The sequence below is a fragment of the Lepidochelys kempii genome, chromosome 4 (genome assembly GCF_965140265.1).
Source record: "Lepidochelys kempii isolate rLepKem1 chromosome 4, rLepKem1.hap2, whole genome shotgun sequence".
In the NCBI taxonomy this organism is placed as follows: domain Eukaryota; kingdom Metazoa; phylum Chordata; order Testudines; family Cheloniidae; genus Lepidochelys; species Lepidochelys kempii.
The window spans coordinates 9856372-9872919 of record NC_133259.1 but is presented as its reverse complement, the minus strand read 5'-3'; the positions used below and the strand labels follow the sequence as shown (position 1 = coordinate 9872919).

The 16548-nt window shown below is 52.1% G+C and overlaps 1 protein-coding gene across 1 annotated transcript; it reads right to left on the bottom strand.

Moving 5' to 3' along the window:
• Positions 1-1202: 1202 nt before the first annotated feature.
• On the bottom strand, positions 1203-3518 carry CLDN23 (claudin 23). The gene has a single exon (XM_073340008.1). The coding sequence runs from the start codon at positions 3163-3165 to the stop codon at positions 2428-2430; it is 738 nt and encodes a 245-aa protein (XP_073196109.1). The 5' UTR covers positions 3166-3518; the 3' UTR covers positions 1203-2427.
• Between the last annotated feature and the right edge of the window lie 13030 nt (positions 3519-16548).

Sequence of the window (16548 nt, the reverse complement as noted above, 5' to 3'; positions counted from 1 at the left end):
CTACCATTTCACTGGGAGGGGGTTAGCTGCCACTGCACGTGTGAGCTCCCCAGCTATAGGGCCCTGGCTACTGTGTTTAGCATCAACGAGCAGCCAGTTGACACATGTTGTCAAATTGAAATGTGTCCAGCCACTGGGCTGCATAGACTCATTTAGTATGGTCAGCACTGAGGACAGGGTCAGTCTCTGTCAATATGATTCACAGACTGTTGACTCTTTGTACACATAAAGACAGACACACTTTAGGACATGTCTACACAGTGCTAAGCAAGGGCTCGGACCTAGGGACCAGGAGCCTGGAGGGTCTGGCTGCTTTAAGGTGGGACCCAGGGTCTGACCCCTATTGCTTTCATGTGGCTATGCTGCCCCACCTTGACTCGGGTCCCCGATGGCCTCTGGATGTATCACAGAGTTCTTGGCAGCAGAAGAGCCATATCTAAGCAAATAAATTCCTCAATTTCTTCTGCCCTGGGACGATCACTACTGCTGAAAGCCTGGTCTACGTTCTGTTTCAGATATTTTTCCCATCACATTTGCCCCTTGCTGCAAATGAGATTGCAATCGAGCTTTTCGCTTCCTACACTGAGCTCCTGAAGGCTTCTTCACGGGCATCTTTTATTTTTTACAGGGGAAAACAGACAGTATTAGGGAGAGCAAAAATCTATGTTCCGCAGTCTTAGAAAGTCACCAAACATTACGTGTAAAGCATAACAGAGAAGTAACAGTATTTATTTTATATTGTTGCATAGACAGGGGTTCGATAGCTATCTGTGGTGTCTCATTAAATATGTCCTTTATTAGTCACTACTTACACTCTTCAGATCTTAAAACACAAGTCCACTTTCATAATTACACAATAAAACAAGGTTCACAATATCGCCGCTGGGCTCTCGCTTCGCTTGACTTTGTTCTTATATCTCACTGAATGACTGGCGATGCCTGCCCCACCCCAATGGGTGGTGGGTGAACCGCTAGCTGTGGGAGGCTAGCCCCTGGCCGGGCCTGCCTCCTACCCCCAGCGGAGCCCCTGCCCTCTCTCTCCCTGTCGTCGCCCACCCCTGAACACCGGGTGGGTGGGAAGGCAGGCAGCACGCGGCCCCCAGCCCTCCTGAGCACAGGGCAGGCAGCCCCCGCCCCAAGCACAGGGCAGCATGGCCCCAGGCCCGGCACCCCCCGGCACCCCCCTACAGCTGCCCCATCCGGCTTTCCAGAAGACGAGAAGTCAGCCTGGGCTGGGGCCAAGGGGGAAGGACAAGCAGGAGGGGGCCTCAGACGGAGTGTGGGCAAAGCCATGCTGGGCTGTTTGGGGAGGCACAGCCTGTCCCCCCACCCCACGATACCTGCCACCCATGTCGCCCCTTATACACCCATGGGCATAGCTGACAACAGTCTAGGAGGTTCAAGAAAAATGTGGTTCTGAGAAAGTCTGGAAGGTTCCACGAGATTCTACAAAGTTCCAGAACATTCTAGGTTGGTGAAAAATGAATCCAGGGACAGAATACCTGAAACCTGTCCTTCCCTTTTGTTGCTCTCAACGAAGAGAGCACTCGGAGCCCGGCACCCCGCCCCAAGCCCAGCCTCTCAGAGAGTCACTTGGGTTGCCTGCCCCTAAATCCAGCCCGGCTCGCCATGCTTCTGTCCAAAGAAGTGACTGAATGCTAGAACTCAGCAGCCTTCCAGCTGTAAATGCTGAAGCTGAGAAGGTGCTGATTACATAGAGATACAATAACTAGACTGCAATAACCTGGGTCACTTTTCTGAACAGTCTGTCCGTAACATCTCTGGCCAAGAATCGCATATGCTGGTGGCTAAAGTTAGGCTCCATATTTAGACTCTGAACTAAGCACATGCGTATTCAAAAGAGCTGCGCACCCTGCATCTCCCAAGGACATGGTGTCAGGCTCCTACGTCACTTGGCCCAGATCCTCAAAGGTTTTTAGGCTCCAAGCCGCCACTGAAAAGCCCTGGAGAATTTTGAAAAATTTACCCAAAGTAATTTAGGCAATTAGGAGCCTAAATCCCACTGACTTCCAATGAGATGGAGGGTCCTAAGTCACGTAGGTGCTTTTGAAGATTTTATCTGCCCCCTCCTGTGAACTGTCTAAGTCACCATGGCCAGGCAGTAATGTGCAAATCATCAATAATGTCACCCTTGCTATGCCTATACACAGAAATATCCACCTCTTGTGCAGAGCCCACAAGAAATGGCTGCAGTTCTGGGTACCAAACTCTCGTAGGCCCCCACTGCTGCAGCAGGAGGGTCCATCTGCAGAGAGGCAGGGAGAGGTCCTTGCTGCTGTCAGCCTGGCACAGTGCCCCTTCCTGCCAGCCTTGGCCTCTCGTTGGCAGGGGCTCCTCTCGGCTCGTGCCGCACTGCCCACGTTCGTGTTGGTCGGGGCTGTGTCTGCCAGGCCCACTGTGGCAGGGCTATAAGTCTGAGTCACAGGGCAGGGAGTGGCTGAAGCTTCTTTCTCCCTCCAGTACATCCACGGGGTTGCTGAAGGACTTGGGAGCTGGCTTCTGGCTGCGGGGCATGAAGCCTCTGGAAGATACAGTGGCGGGGCCCTGCTGGCTGTGGTGGGGATATTTGGTAGCTGCCTTCTTTCTCCTGCACTCCTGGCAGAACTGGTGGAGGCTGAGTGCCAGGGAGAAGCCCCCAATGAGCTCCAGGCAGCTGCCCAGGTAGCCCAGCACTAGGCTGTAGCCCGCCTCCAAGGTGCTGCCTGCGGGCACTGGCAGGGTGCTGAGGTCGTGGTTGTACCATGAGACGGGGATGAGGCTCATCAGCCCGGAGGCGAAGAGTAGCAGGCCAGAGAGGCCTGCCAGCAGATAGTGGGGTTCTTCCTGCCAGCAGCGCACCCCCAGAGCAGCCACCACCAGCCCCACCACAGTCACAATCAGCGAGGAGACCATCAGCCCCTTGGCCACCTGCACTGGCTGCATGGAGAAGTAGCCGAGTTCATCAGGCAGGCCGCACTGGCGCTGGTGGGTGCTCTGGGTCTCTTCGCAGAGGTCCCAGATGCCCTGCTGATAGATCAGATCCACGGGATTGCTGGGTATTCTGCTCACCTGCCTCCAGCAGGGAGTCAGCGTGCTGACGAGGTTCAGCAGCAGGCCGCAGGGGCCCAGGACCAGGCCCACGATCATCACCGACGGCGTCCGCATATTGCAGGGCCCAGGGAGGAGGAGGGAATAACCACCGGTGTGCTGGGGAGAGGAGAGCCGCTGCTGCCCCAGTCACAGGGGTGGAAGGCGCAATGCTACTGCAGAGGCAGACGGAGCCATGGCCGTCCCCACCACAGCTGCTGTGGTCTACCCAGCACAGGGCCCTTCCTCTTGGCCCGCTCCCGCTTGGCCCTGGCACCTGCCCGGCCCGCACAGCCCAGCGCCGTTAGCCCCTGCGCAAGCCCTCACCTCCTGGGTTTGCCAGCCCGGTCGCGCCGTACGGCTTCCTCTTTGCTCTGTCCCCAGCAGAAGGAAACTGGCGGCTCTGACCGAAACTGCTGCATGTACAGAGAAACCCAGCCCGGCTGCCAAACAAGTTCTGGGTGGTATTTTATGGGAGGGGAGGGGAGGGGAGGGGAGGGGAATGCAGGGCTGAAGTGAGGTGAAACAGTAACCAGGGAGGAGCCCTAAAGGCTCCCGAACCGCTGGGCAGGTGGGGATTGGTGTGAAGTGACTGCAGAAAAGCCCTTTGCTGCTCCCAGCCTGTGCGTGGCTGCTTTTAACGGTGCTGAGCAAAGGTCTGCGCTCGGCCCCTGAGCCATAACAGTGGCACGGCTGCACTGAAATCAGAGCTTGGGATGGCTGCATGGCCTGGATCTGCCTGGGCAGGAAATGTTACCGCCCCCCTCACCTGCCCTTCCAGGGGAACATCGGGGCACGTGCAGGGGTGTCCAGGCCCTTGGTGGGGCCTGGATCCAGCTGGTGCACACACTGGGGAGGTCAACAGAGGAGGGGATCCCGCAACACGCTGCCCAATTTAGAGCAGACGCTTGGTCGCAGATATAAAAGGGCCCTTTGTTCAGGGTCTGCTTGGATATATCGGATTTAAAGGCATACTAGCCCAGCTCTATACAGGCTGTCCGGCACAGAGGGCTTCGGTGCCATGGTTCCCGCTCTTATCGTACCAGGCCAAGAGTCCTGGTTAGGCTCTCAACGTGGTGAGAAGACGCTGCCGTACGTAACCAGGCAGAGCCCCCAGCACTGCCATGACTTCGGGGGGGCTGCTGGGAGTGCTGCACCTTGGAAAACAAGCTGCTCGTGCAGGAGCCTCAGTAAGGATTTGGGGTCTACCTACACGGCAGCTGGTATACCTACACGGCCTGGGCCAGCTGTCTCGGGTGCACGGGGCTCAGGGGCTGTTTAATTGCGGGGTCAACATTCGGGACCCTCCCACCACACAGGGGCCTGCAGCCCCGGCTCCAGCCCGAGCCCGGAAACTTCCACAGCAATGAAACAGCCCCGCTGCGCGCGTCGGCGGGGACGGGCCGGCCGCGGGTGTCTAGCTGCTGCGTAGACATCCCCTGGGAGTGTCTCCCATTAATTGTGGGCGAACGTGTCTGTCCTTTAGGGAGCACTGTGGGAAGGCAGTGGAGGCTTAGCAGCACTGGAGAGATTTTTAGCTAAAAAATTGTGGGATTTACCTCAGGGACAGGATAAAGCACAGGGAAGCAACCCTGGCAGGGCCATAGGGCTGACCTCAGCGAGTTTACCTGGTAGTAAAACGAAAGTGCACTGTCTTAACTGTGTTTTTACCGCAGGACCGTTCCTACACGTCGCCTGAGGCCATGCTTCTCAGCCAGGGGTACACGTACCCCTGCGGGTATGCCCAGGTCTTTCAGGGGGTACATCAACTCATTGAGCTATTTGCCTAGTTTTGCCACAGGCTCCATAAAAAGCACCAGCGAAGTCAGTACACACTAAAATTTCATAGACACTGACTTGTTTATACGGCTCTGTATACTGTACACTGAAATGGAAGTACAATATTTGTATTCCAGTTGATTTATTTTATAATTCTATGGTAACAATGAGGAAGTCAGCAATGCGTCCGTAACAGCGAGCTGTGACGCCTTTTTGTATTTTTATGTCTGATTTTTGTAAGCGTGTCGTTTTTAAGTGAGGGGAAACTTGGGGGAACGCAAGACAAATCGGACTCCTGAAAGGGGTACAGTAGTCTGGAAAGGTTGAGAGACACTGCTCTGAGGCATCCAACAGTGGTTTTAGCAATGAAGAGAAGTGAATCCTAGACTCTCCCCAGCAGGAAGCCCGAGGGGACGTAGGGGTTAAACTGAATCCCGTGTTCTGGCTCTAAAATGTTTAGCAAACATTGAGGAAGAAAACAACAACCTCATGGCTGGCTTCACCTGCTGGTTGGGTGTGTCTCAGTGTAAGGAATGAGGACTCAGACACCCCTACACCTAAACCCCAAGCCAAGCAATCTATACTGGAGGGGACAGATCCCATCCCCTGACTGCTTAGAAACAGGAAGCTGAGTATTGTGTTTGGATTTTGCTTCTTGCTGGCTGGAATTCCAATAGCTTCCTCTCTACCCATACATAGTTATTAAATTAATTGCCCCATGGTGTGCTTATCCTAGCGTTAACCATTTCACTTATTTTAAAAAAAGATTTAAAAAAATCATTTTGACCCAAAATCAATTCCCTTCCCATCAACTAAAAAATAAATCTCTTCTAAAGCTGGGCAGTGTACACACCCCCACATATATGTCATTCATCCTCAAGATCTTAAAGCCCTTTACAACCATATCCCTGAAGTAGTATGCAGCCAACTCTGGGATGGAGTGCTGCAGCCAGGTGGCACACCACACTGCACAGGAGGGGTAAATGTTCAGCCAGGGACATCAGCACAAAACCCTGCTCTTCCAGACAAGGGGCTGGAGACCAGACATGGCCTCCGTTTGTAAGGACTGATTTGGAACCTGAAAGATTAAAGATTTCCAGAGGTGGCCACTGGCTTTGGGTTCCTCCATTTCTGGATGCCCAGCATGGGACACCAAGCACCAGATTTCCAGAGGCGAAGATCACCCATGGCTCCCATTGATGCAATGGGGGCTGTGAGCCCTCAGCACGTTGGAAAACCAGGCCCAGGACTCCAGAAATGAGGACTCCACACTTGTGGAGTCTAGCCTGTCATGTCATCCCAAGAGGAGTCTCCAGGCTCAGCACTAGCAGCTGGCCCAGGGAATTCTCCAGCTTCTGCTGACCATTAGGTACATGTACCCACACATGCTGCCAGCCCTCAGGACAGGAAACATCTCTGCCATTTACCTTGGGGATCTACACACCTGCTGAAGGGCTTTGCCCTGCTCCCAGCTCCACACCGGCAGCTCCACCAGGCTTACCAGAAAAGACGGTGATTGTCAGGGTTTGGCTGTGTGCTCCGGGCCGGCTCCGGGGCATGAGCCCAAGGGGCCTAATGGTGAGAGTCTAAGGGTTGATTTCTCTGGCCGTTACTGCCTGAGGTAGTGTCACCTACTGGTGAGAGTCCAAAGGCCACTCCGCCAAGCAGCTATGGTTCAGGGGTGGCATCGCCTCCTGCCTAGCGCTACAGTTACGACTTGCTGCGATAACTTAGCTGTTGAGGTAGCCAGGGCCAGCCCACGGGTGCTCTTTGGGCGCAGATTATGGAGCTCTTGCCCTGGGAGCCTGCTGTCTGGCAGGAGAGGTAGCCACCCATCAGCCGGCCTCAGCAGAAATGCCCCACTGCTAGGGTAGGGAGCCTTCTGCCGTCAGCATTTCATCCCTAGTGCCCAGGCATGGGTGCTCTTCTCCAGAGCGGCTCACACGCCAATGATGTCTATGGACACTCGGTTGGCTTGGCTCCCTGCTCCAAGGAGCTGCAAATGCATCAGTCCCCGCTACTGTATTCACTAGGATAGTTCAGAAACGCTGGGCAGCACAGACCAGGTCTCTCACAAGCACCCTCAGATGTGGGGCCTGGTCTGCAGATCAGAACCAGCTGGCCCTGGCCAGCGGGGGGAGGGGCGGGTGTGAAGCCTCCCTGAGGCAAGCTGAGTGGTGTGTTTGTGCCCCTGGCATGTGTCCTAAGCTTCCCTCCCTGCCCTCACTTCCTGGAGGAATAGGGAGCCACAATCGGCCTGCGGGCTTGGAACTGTCAGGGTGAAGGCTTCATGCAGAAGGAGGCAGCCTCTGTGCTTAGTCAATGGCACAGCTGACAAGCCCAGTTCAGCCAGTCGCAGGTCCTCTCCTGCTGCCGGCTGTCTGTGCTCTTGACTTGAAGAGTGAGGCGCTTAGCTCGCAACAATGGGAAGGTGCCAGTGACTGTGATGTGAAGGGAGTGGAGGGTGGAGTCAGCTTGTGGCCAGGAGGGAGGGACGTTCTGCTCTGGAAATTAGACTCTGAGCTACTTCCCTGTTGTGAGAAGATGGGCGTTGAGCGCGTAAAGCCTTTCTGTGGTTCCCCCAAGCGCGGTCCCTCCCTGATTTCCTGCTCCTGTAAGCCCCTCTCCCCTCTGGCTTTCTCCCTGCTCTGTCCATCTTTCTCCAAATCCCACCAGGACCAGGCCCTGTGCTCAGGGCTGCTTGCCTCAAACCCAGCAGTTTGCAGCTGCCGCTCCTTAGGCACAAGTCCCAGAGGTTACAAACAACTTTTCCTCTTGCAGCCTCCTCATTGCCCATCCCTGCACCATGGCCCTTTTGGGCACCGGGGTATTCAGAGGGGGTAACATGCCGCTGGAGCCCCTCTGCCCTGAGCCGCATGAATGGCTCCTTCTCATTGGTGGGCTCCCAAGCCACGCCTGGCTCTCCCATAGTGCAGCCGATCACACTGTGGCCTCAGGCCTAATCCTGCCCCATTGAACATCTGTAGCTGAGTTCCCTCATTGCTTTGCTGCACTGTCCTGATGTCCTTGGCCAAGTAAGTGGATGGCAGCAGTCATACGATTCATGAACACCTTGAAGATGGGGATCCCAGGCAGCCTAGAGCTGAAGAAAGGAGCAGTGCCCAGAGGAGCTAGTGGGAAAACTAGGAATTTTCCTATGGAAATTTTCACAGATTAGAATAATCCCCTTTCAGAATGGTCCCGTGGGGAAATTCTGATTTTTCCTGTGGGGAATTTAGGAAACCCAGGAAAGTTGTTTTCCTCCCCAGTTTCCCACACTTCCTCCCTGTTTCCCAGCTTTTTCCATTTAGCAAGTGTAGGAAAGTGGAGGGTGGGGGACATGTTCCCTTTTCACAGTAACTTTCATCACCTCATATGTTCGGAGGGGAAGTGACCCTTTCCTTTTGAGTCACTCTCAGCCAGTCTCGCCTCCACCACTGGGACTCTTCGCCAACTTTTGAAAATTATTTTTTTTCTCATTAAAAATGTCATTTTTAGATTGAACTTGTTTGCTGATGAACAATGTTTTGGATCAGAAAATGCTTGACTGGTGCTCGCGTCTGCTCCTATAGGCGGGGAGTAAAGTGGGTCCAAAGTAGTATCTCCCTGCACAGGGCCCCCCAAAGTCTAGGGCCAGCCCAGTGCCTACCCACCTGCATGCCCAGACTCTGGCTTAGCCCAGTGTACTGGTGGCTCTCGCTGCCTTTGGCCCTTTAACTTCCCAGGCAGTTGGAAGGAATGCAGTGTACAAAGGCCACTTGGCACCCAGTCATGTGCAGGGGTCTGGCTCTTCCCGCAGCTCAGACAATCTCAGGTGTAAAACAAACACAAGAGGAATCAGCAAAGTCAACAGAGAGAAAAGGCTTTGGCTGATCCCCAGCCTGTGGCCAGCGGCCCAGCTGCTCCAGAGTCCTTTCCCAGCCCAACATAAGGACACACTGGGTCAGACCAATGGGCCATCTAGCCCAGTGTCCTGTCTTCTGACTGGCCAGTGCCAGGTGCTTCAAAGGAGCTGAACAGAACAGGACAATTGTCACATGAGACATCCCCTGTTGTCCACTTCCAGCTCCTGGCAGTTCGAGGTTTAAGATACCCAGAGCTTGGTGTTACATCCCTGGCTGTCCTGGCTAATAGCCATTGATGGACCTATCCTCCATGAACTTATCTAGTGCTTTTTTTAACCCAGTTATACTTTTGGCCTTCACAACATCCCCTGGCAACGAGCTGACTGCGTTGTGTGAAGTACTTCCATTTGTTTGCTTTAAACCTGTTGCCTATTAATTTCATTGGCTGACCCCTGGTTCTTGTGTTATGTGAAGGGGTAAATAACACTTCCTTTCTCTACACCAGCCATGATTTTATAGCCCTCTATCATTGCCCCCCTCCTCACTTAGGTGTCTCTTTTCTACACTGAACAGTTCCAGTCTTTTTAATCTTTCTTCATATGGAAGATGTTCCATACCCCTCATCACTTTTGTTGCCCTTCTCTGCACCTTTTCCACTTCTAAAATATCTTTTTTTGAGATGGGGAAACCTGAACTGCACTCAGTATTCAAGGCATAAGTGTATAATGGGTTTATATAGTGGCATTGTGTTATTTTCTGACTTATTATCTCTCCTTTTTCTAATGGAACCTGTTCCTCTTTTTGACTGCCACTGCCTATTGGGGATAGCTACTTTCAGCCTAAAGCCAAAAGACTCCATTCAGCCAAACACCAGGAAACCAGCCGGATTTTGGACCCTCTTGCCTGTGCATGGAGCCTCGGATGGTTGCTTGTCCATGAATCTGAGGGTGAGCTGACTCCACGGTACTAAAGGCCACTTCCCTTAACAGATCGCCACAATGTGGGGCTGAATTAAGTGGATGTGGCTGAGCAGCTCCGAGCTGGCTCCAGAGAGGGCACAGCAGAGCCCACCAGACATGCTCCATTAAGAGCTGATGTAAAGAGCTGCCAACAAGTTGGATGGGTCCTACGAAATTCCGGAACAAAGTCTCACGTTCCTGGGCACCCTCTACCAGGTCCTTCTCTGCTACCTTACCTGTTCTGCATGCAGACATCGAGCATTCTGGCTGATGCGGAGCCAGAGGAGGGCCCGGAAGTGCTCCCGCAGGAGGAGGGGCAGGGTGGTGAAGGTACAGAACTCATGCTAACACACACTCATCATACACCCTCCCCCCTTCCCGTCTCGTCTGGGACCTCTGTTCTCAGGGATCCAGACACAAACAAGGGGATGCTTGTTAACTCCATTCATTGTCAAGCAAGTCCCCTGGCAGCCTGTCCCCTGGAGCCCCAGACAGGGACACCGCGCTGTGTTGTACCCACCAGGGATCGCTTTCGTCGGTAAGGAAGGATGGAGACATTGACGTTTGTGGCTAATATTCACCATGCTTTCCAACCCGTCACACCCAAATTCATCTGTTTGCCAGAAGCTGGGAGTGGGCGACATGGGATGGATCACTTGATGATTACCTGTTCTGTTCATTCCCTCTGGGGCACTTGGCATTGGCTACTGGGCTAGATGGACCTCTGGTCTGACCCAGGATGGCCATTCCTGTGAATCTGGGTGCTGTAGTAAAGGGATTGCCATAGGACTAACTGAGTTACGCCAAGTAATTTTGGGGAGGGAGCCATTCCCCGCCTGTCCCTTCCTGCTTGGTAGTTTGGAGTCCATCCCCTCCCCATGGCAATGCAGTGGAATAAAGCAGCAGGTTCCCAGCCTGCAGTCCTGTGAGTAGAATGTTGCTCTTGTTGAACTGACTGGTCCCTTTGCAAATGGTGCTGCAGTCCCACCAGCATTTCATATACAAATACAGAGCCCCCACAGGTAGCGCTACCGTGGGAGGGAGCTCAGACTACTACTGGCCTAATGCTGCTCTCACTCAGCCCAGTGCAACACCTCTGACCCCAATGGAGTTATTCTGAATTCACTCACACCTGACAGCAGGGAGTGGCTATGTGCACAGCTGACTGCACTGTATCGTAGCTCCTGGTCAACCTGTCAGTGCTGACGCCAGCCTCCCCGCTTCCAGCGATGCAGGCAGAGCCAGGCCCCAGAGTCACCCAGCTGTGTCAGCCACCAGAGCCCTGCGACATCCATGTGACCTGATGTGGTGCTGAGCAGTGTGCCTGCAGGCTGACTCGCTTGCTGTTGCTAGCTGGAATGTGGACAGAACATGGCTGGGAGGGAGGTGTCACGCTGTCTGGAGTGGCCCATTACTGCGAGTACAAATCTCAGGGCAGACTGTCAGAAAACAGGGCAGACCCCGCCTCCCCGCCCCATAAACTGGTGGTATTTCCTATAATTAGATTTAATCAAGTTGGTAACAAATGTGCACTCCTGGATCACTATACCAGTCTCACCAGGGAGTCACAGCCAGTCTCCTTAGGCTTGCCAGCCCATCTTGCTATCCAGACAAACTGGACTTAATGATAATGGTCACATGAACCAGAAATCAGGTTACTCCCAATCCCAAAGGATCAGTCACTGACCCTAGATCCATTTGGTACTCTGGATCTCACACCAAAAACAAGGCTGGCAGCCAATTCTCTAGTAAGCTAACTAAAGATTTATTAGCTAAGAAAAAGAGATGAGAGGTTAAAGCAGGTAAAATACATTAACAGGTGAGTCAAAGTGCATAAGTCCAAAGTGATAGCAGAGATGTAGTAATCTGCCAGTTTCCCAAAAGTCTTTCAGGGTTACCCAGAATAACTCTGGGGATCTCCGTCCACTTGGCCAGATATTCCATGCTGTTAGAATCCAAACAGGCCAGAGAGGCAGCATCATTCCTTTGAATCAGTATTTATATCTTCTTCCCTCAGATAACAGCCTGACAAATGTTTTTAGTCACTCCCTGGCTCCTTGCTTTGAAATTTGCATTTCCTGTTACAGGGATATACATCTGGCCATTGCATTATAATAGGAATAGATACGTGAGAACAATACTAGTAACTGTCCATTCGTTTTCATGAAGTTCTAACATCTGATTACACTCCTCATTAATGTACACTTTGATCTAGGGTTAGCTAATTACAGGGTATACATAATGTATAGGCAATGTAATAGCAAACCGGATAGAGATAGGTGAAAACAGTACAGTCAACATCCCCTTTGATTTCTATTAACACACGAGTTAATTCATCTATGCCTACTAGTAGGTTTAACATTTCTTTGGTATTTCACACGCAAGTGAATTGGTCTATGGCCCAGGCGTGGTCTGGTCTGTCAGCATCCCACGAGGGAAGGCTGGTTAGTGGGAGCGGTGTGGGTAGTGAGGGTGCACAGGGCAGTTTGGTTATGGGGCACTTTACCCCAACGGGGTTGTGGGGGACAGGGACACAGTTTATACCAACATCTCTGTACTCCAGCTCGGTAACCCTGGCCACCAGCTCTCTCTTCCCCGCCTTTGGTTGGAGTACTCTCTACCACAGGCTCCACATCCGTGGGGTGGGGACAAGCACACTTACCTACCGCACAGGGCTGTAGTGAGGGTTAGCTAGGGTCTGGCAGGTGCTTTGTACACTTAAAGTGCTGAGTTGGGGTGGGTGTACTACAGATGCTCGGGCCCAGCTCCTTACAAGGATTTAGGACTCTATGAAGTGAGACTGGAGAGACGCCCGTGCCACTGTAAGCTCGCGGTGTAGCCACTCTAAGCCAACGGGAGACAGCTCGCCCGTCAGCTTAACTACTCCAGCCCCCCTGAGCGGTTGTAGCTATGTCAGAAGGAGACATACGCTCTCCCGCCGACATAGTGCTGTCCACACCGGCAACTGCATCACGAACTCGCAAGAAAGCAACATTTCTTTTTCATGGTGTGAAGACAAAGAACTTGTCCTGTGTAACAGCCCCCTCTGGTGACTCCTTCTATAACACTGTTAACAGCTGCCCGCCATGTACTCTCCTAAGGCTCCACACTGAAGTCAGGAGCTGCCTGCTGTAACTAGGTGGCTTGCCCCTTAAGGGCAGGGGGCCTGCAGCCAGCTACCCCTGATTACAAAGCCGCCAGATCTGGGCATGGATCAGATGATTTCCCTATGTTGGGAACACTGGGGCATGGCCACTAGGTAACTCGAGGGGATGGAAGACCACGAGAGTCGATGAAGCCCCCTCGCACTAGGCCCAAGTGTCCTTGGCCACCCCCGCCTGGAGGCACTCACAGCAGTTATGCTGAGGATCTGCAACAATATGTTGCAGAGTCAGACTGCCTGAAACTGAGCAAGGCCAAACAGGGCAGATATGGAAGAACAATGCTGAATAAAGCAGCTTTATGTATAGTTTAACAAATGATACAGAGAACAAGGGAACTAGCTGGGAACTGGATTGGCTGGCTATATGAATACTTAGGGCAGGTTGCTATTGGATAAGTATGCTGGGAAAAAGGATGTATAAAAGCCTGTGTAACTTCCTGCTCTGGGTGCAGGATTTGAGATTCTATTCTCCCTGTACCTTTTTGCAGCTGCAAATAAACTTTTCTGCTTCTCCACCCCGTTGTGATTATTGGGTGTAGCACACCGGGTAGTGAACCAACTCCAGCTGTTGTTTAGCCTCTCGGCACTGGGTGCCGGCAACACCTATAAAGAGCAGCTGGAGGCTGCAGTGAAGTGGGGGAATTGTTTAGAGTGATCAGAGGTTGTTAGGAATGAGCAGCAAAAGAAGAAAAACTTTTGTTTTGTGTGGCTTTTTGTTGGACTTTAATGTAGGACTTGGAGTTTACTGTGAAGTGAAGCCAAGCAGACCCCAAGAAGGGGAGTGATGAATGGACAGTTTGGAACTGGTTTAAGAAGCCCCTGGTAGGGAAAGTGAGGCAGGTTGCCTGTACCGCAAGCCGATGCCATGAAAGGGCTGCTTGGGGAAGTGGCTGGCCCAGTTACAGCTGTTAGCAGGGATTGGCTATTGATTGTGTTCAGATCAAGGATTTAGTTAAAGGCTGCGTACTGTCTTGATCCACATGGAGTCCCAGGTCTCAGGGGAGCTGCCTGTGCGCATACAGAACCCAGCCTGCTCCCACCGAAGCCCACGGTAGCTCTGCCACTCCCTGCAGTGGGAGCAGGACAGGCCCTAGAGAGCAAATGGGAAGAAGGGGAGCTGCTGGGTGCTCTGCAGAATCTGGCCCTCTATGTTAGTGCCTCAGTAGCAGCAGAGCTCTTCTGGGCGCTGGTCATTACCCCACAAGGCCAGCAGGTTCCCAAGGGCCTCTGAGCTGGGCTCCCGCATTTTGGGGGGTCACAGTCGCGCTTGCTTTTTCAGACGTGCTGAACACTCGCAGATCCAAGTGCAGCCACTGGGAGCAGCAGGTATGTGGGTCTCTGTAAATGAGAGCAGCTGAGGTGGTGACTGATTAAGGTGCCCAGTTTGAAAGAGACTTGAAAGTCTGGCTGCAAGTTATATCTAGCCTAGCAGAGGCAGCTGATTAAACCAGGCAAATGTCCTGTAAGCCAGGCAGTGTAGAGTGCAGGCTGGGTCCGCTCATCTCCTCTTCCACTCAGGGATATCGCACCCAGCTGCATCAGTCCCGCTCTAGGAGTGTGCTGTGTGCCTTGCCCACACGTGAAATGCAGCATGCCTTGTGCAGGGTCTCTGGAGACAGCTGCTCACCCTGGCAGGGTCACAATCCTGGGACCCCACCACCAGCCCTGCTGGCAGGGGGAGCCCTAGAGCAGAGCAGGCTAGCAGGGGAGCTGCTCCACCCTCAGGCTGTCTGTTACAGGGGGAAAATTGATGTTTCTAGATTTGGTTTCAGTGCAGATTGGAGCAAATGGAAATATTTTTGAAATTTCCTGAAAAGTGGGCATTTCAAAAGAATTGTTTTAGGAGACTTCAAATGTTTGGTTTTATTTCAAATTGAATTTTTTGTTCTGAAATTTATTTGATTTTTTTTCATTTCATATTACTTGCCTGTTGTTTCTAGTATGTCATGACATGTCAGTAACTGAAGTGCATATAATGACACGTCCTATCATGTCAAGTCCTAATATGCACCGCTACTATTGACTCATCATTTAACAACTCCAGAAAGTTAAAAAATGACTCCATTTTCCTTCCCATGCAGCACGAAGAGTGGTGAAAGGAGCCCGAGGACACTGTGTGAACATCTGACTGATGGCAAGTAATGTTCACCTCTGTATTTCAAGAAGTGGCACAAAGAATTCTGGGTTGTTTATCAAAACAGGGAAAATAGGGCTGAATATTGGATTACAGGAGGAAATAGGTTGAGAACCACTGCTTTAGAGGATAAACAGCTTGTAGGAGTTCATTAAAAATCATAGGATGTACTTACGTGTCTGACACATTCTTAAAACCAGATTCTGAGATCAATTATACCTTTGTAAATTTGGAGTAACTCTGCATTTCAATGGAGTTACTCCAGATTTATACTGGTTTAATTGAGATCTGAATCTGGCCCCTAATTCATTTACGTTCAGAAGATATTTCTTATCAGTTAATTCAACTTCATGTGATTATGAAGAACTCTTATTAAGGTTCAACAAGTAACATGAGGTATTTCTTTTACATAAATATAACTCTTGTGTTTAATAACCAGTTCCTATGCTGTATTTAACGCACAATTGGTTTAATCAAACCTACCGATATAGTTTTGTTTTTATGTTTCCACTGTAAACCCTCATTATTATGGGTCAGGCACCTTCTCTGTGAAAAGTAGCTGCAGCGGGAACCCTAGCATAGAGCAGAAGAGTGTGTTCAGGGGATGGGGGTTTTGATGGAAATCTGTCTTCAGTAGCAGGTACGCACAGCGTTAATTTTACATGCACCGTGTGGAGCTGCCATCTTAGGTTGCTAATAGTTTTCGTTCTTCGTCCACATCCTATAAGAATAAAGCACCAGTGGTTTGGAGAAATGACTTGTTCTTGTTTCTGATTCTCAGTGCCTTGTCTTCACTGGCACCTAAGGGTGGGTGCTGCCCACTAGCACCCGCTATAGTTAATGCTGGAAAACAGTCTTTGCTTTACTGCTTGTGCTGATTTTTGTCACGTACTCAGGACTTTCTGCCGTTTTATCTGGTGTCCCCCATGTTGCAGCTCTGCTTGTAGCCAAATGAGTGTCAAAAAGCTGAGCCAAACGCTCTCTGAGTGTAGGGAGAATGGAAAAAATACCAGAACGTCTAAGCCCACATCTCCCCTTGGGCTAGGGCAGTTATGGACCAGTGAGTGCACAGGCATTGATGCTCCACCACCCTGAGGCCTGCCCGCAGCTCACTCCTCTCAGCCCTCCTCTGAGTGTCTCTTGCTAGCCGCCCAAGAGCTGGTCGGGGACCCGCCCAACAGATGATTGGCAGCCAACTCCGGCCTGCCCAACAGCTGTGGCTGGTGGGTGCTAAGCACCCCTATTTTTTCCTGGGGGTGCTTGAACCCCAAAGCACCCCTGGAGTTGGCGCCTCTGGCACGGGCGGCGGAAGCTTCCTAAGGGGAGGGTGGCCACCAGTGCCTGAACTGTGGCCCCACCCCTCGCACTGCCCTTTGCCCCAAACCTCTGCCCTCACACTGTCGCTTCCCCTGAGGCCCAAATTCTGCCTCCCACTCACTCTTCTCCACCCCTCGCTCGCCCTTACAGCTGGTAAAAAGGAGGAGGACCCTCAGGCCCCCACTGTTCCGGTGCCCCTGCTGGGAGGGGCTTTGCAGCCCCCAGAGCTAGATGCTGGTTTTTGAATGAAAGCTTCACTTCTGC